The following is a 1,526-nucleotide window of genomic DNA, read 5'->3' as shown; positions in this document are numbered from 1 at the left end:
AGATTACAAAAGCCGAATCACCTAACATAATCCCCTTGGATGGTTTGGATATTCAAGTAAACGCCGTAGATCCCATCTTCGGCAGGCTCAACATCGTAAACAGGCATCATCTAGAAACTTTCGCCATGGTCTTGCTTTGTAGCTGTGCCTTTACCGACTGAGGTAAGGGAGGATATATATATATATATATAGTTGATAACACACACTATTGATAATTGAGTTCCACAGTCAGTTGTCAGGTCTTCTATATATCCAAATCAACTAATGAAAATCCGTTTCTAATAAATGTAACAATTTATTTTTAATGGAAGTTTTGATTGTAGTATGAGTTTAATGTTATAACGAGAAAACTTGAATGCTAATACTTAATTCTTATATAATAGCAACAATATCAATCCAATGAAAACAGCTAATGATTGAAACGCGAACCTTCATCGATATGACGACCTCTATTCATAGTAACATTGACTCGGATGATCTGCCGAGTGTTGGGACTAGGCGTACGGTAACAGAGAGATCTATAGCCCGGAGGAATGGGAGGCGAGTCTTCCGTGCGGTCTTCAGACTTATCAGGCAGTTGTCCAAAGTCATCCATTTCATAGGAATCTAGATTTAAAAACATATCGCATGCCGATGTGTTACAACCTTTACTCGCTGTTTTTGTCGAGTTCGTAGTTCCCATGAGCCTTCGCTGATGCCTATTGATCATTTCCAGAGAAATATTCGAAATATTGTCCAGCAAAATAGTCGCAAAACTGTCTTCCTCATTCTCGGTGATGGGTCGAATTTCGCAATCTTGAGCGTCTTCTTGCTGCTTCAGCGGTGTGACCTTTTTGTCTTGTATTTCATATCCCTGTATGAAGATTTGCGGAATTGTTCTGTTTGGATATGACGATGCGGTGTCTTCGGGAGCAGAATGAGATTGATTAGAGCCATAAGCTTTCGCCAGATGTTGGTGTTGCACGCAAAAGGGTGGTAATTTGCGGGGACTTTTCACGCTCTTTGGAGCTAATGTTTGCGTCCCGGGTGGAATATTCAGATTGACAATCATCAGTGGAGTCTTGGTGGTTTCACTCGATTTTCTGGAAAGAAAGAGAAACAGAAAAAGAAACATAAATTATAAGACTGGAGAGCGGTGAATTAAAATATATCAGAGGCTGCCTTTCGGGCTCTGCATGATACTCTCATATAGCGTGTGAAAGTTGTTTCACGCTGTTTTGTGAATCAACACAAACTGCTAGCGCCTCGTAGATTAAAAATAATTTGGTCGTATCAACTCCTTTGTCTACATCTTTCTAAGGTCTTCTTGATTCCTCAATTCTCGTGAACGCCAATCTAGAAGTGACTCATAATGTCTGCACGTCTTCGCATTGACCTACAACAAATGCAACATGATGTGTTTTGGGGCAGGATTTTTTGCTTCTCTCCTGTTGCTTGTTTAGAGGGGGATGTTGAATGCTTGATATGTTGGTACCATCATCAGTCTGTTGCTCTCTCTTGCTCAGCTCCGCGTGGTCGCCGCCAAT

At 40.9% G+C, this 1,526-nt stretch overlaps 1 protein-coding gene across 1 annotated transcript; it reads right to left on the bottom strand.

Moving 5' to 3' along the window:
• Window positions 1–380: 380 nt before the first annotated feature.
• Window positions 381–1,299, bottom strand: LOC135714499 (uncharacterized). The gene has a single exon (XM_065237870.1). It carries the CDS (start codon window positions 1,112–1,114, stop codon window positions 410–412), a length of 705 nt encoding a protein of 234 aa, XP_065093942.1. The 5' UTR covers window positions 1,115–1,299; the 3' UTR covers window positions 381–409.
• Window positions 1,300–1,526: the final 227 nt, after the last annotated feature.

This window comes from Ochlerotatus camptorhynchus, unplaced genomic scaffold (genome assembly GCF_037179485.1).
Source record: "Ochlerotatus camptorhynchus isolate MF236.1 unplaced genomic scaffold, CSIRO-AGI_Acam_v1.1 ptg000655l, whole genome shotgun sequence".
Classification (NCBI taxonomy): domain Eukaryota; kingdom Metazoa; phylum Arthropoda; class Insecta; order Diptera; family Culicidae; genus Ochlerotatus; species Ochlerotatus camptorhynchus.
The sequence above is the reverse complement of the archived record's forward strand: the minus strand, read 5'-3'. Positions and strand labels throughout refer to the sequence as shown.

What these genes read in the sequence shown, in the direction of transcription:
- LOC135714499 (XM_065237870.1), bottom strand. Translation starts at nt 1,114, where the DNA reads ATGTTTCTTTTTCTGTTTCTCTTTCTTTCCAGAAAATCGAGTGAAACC.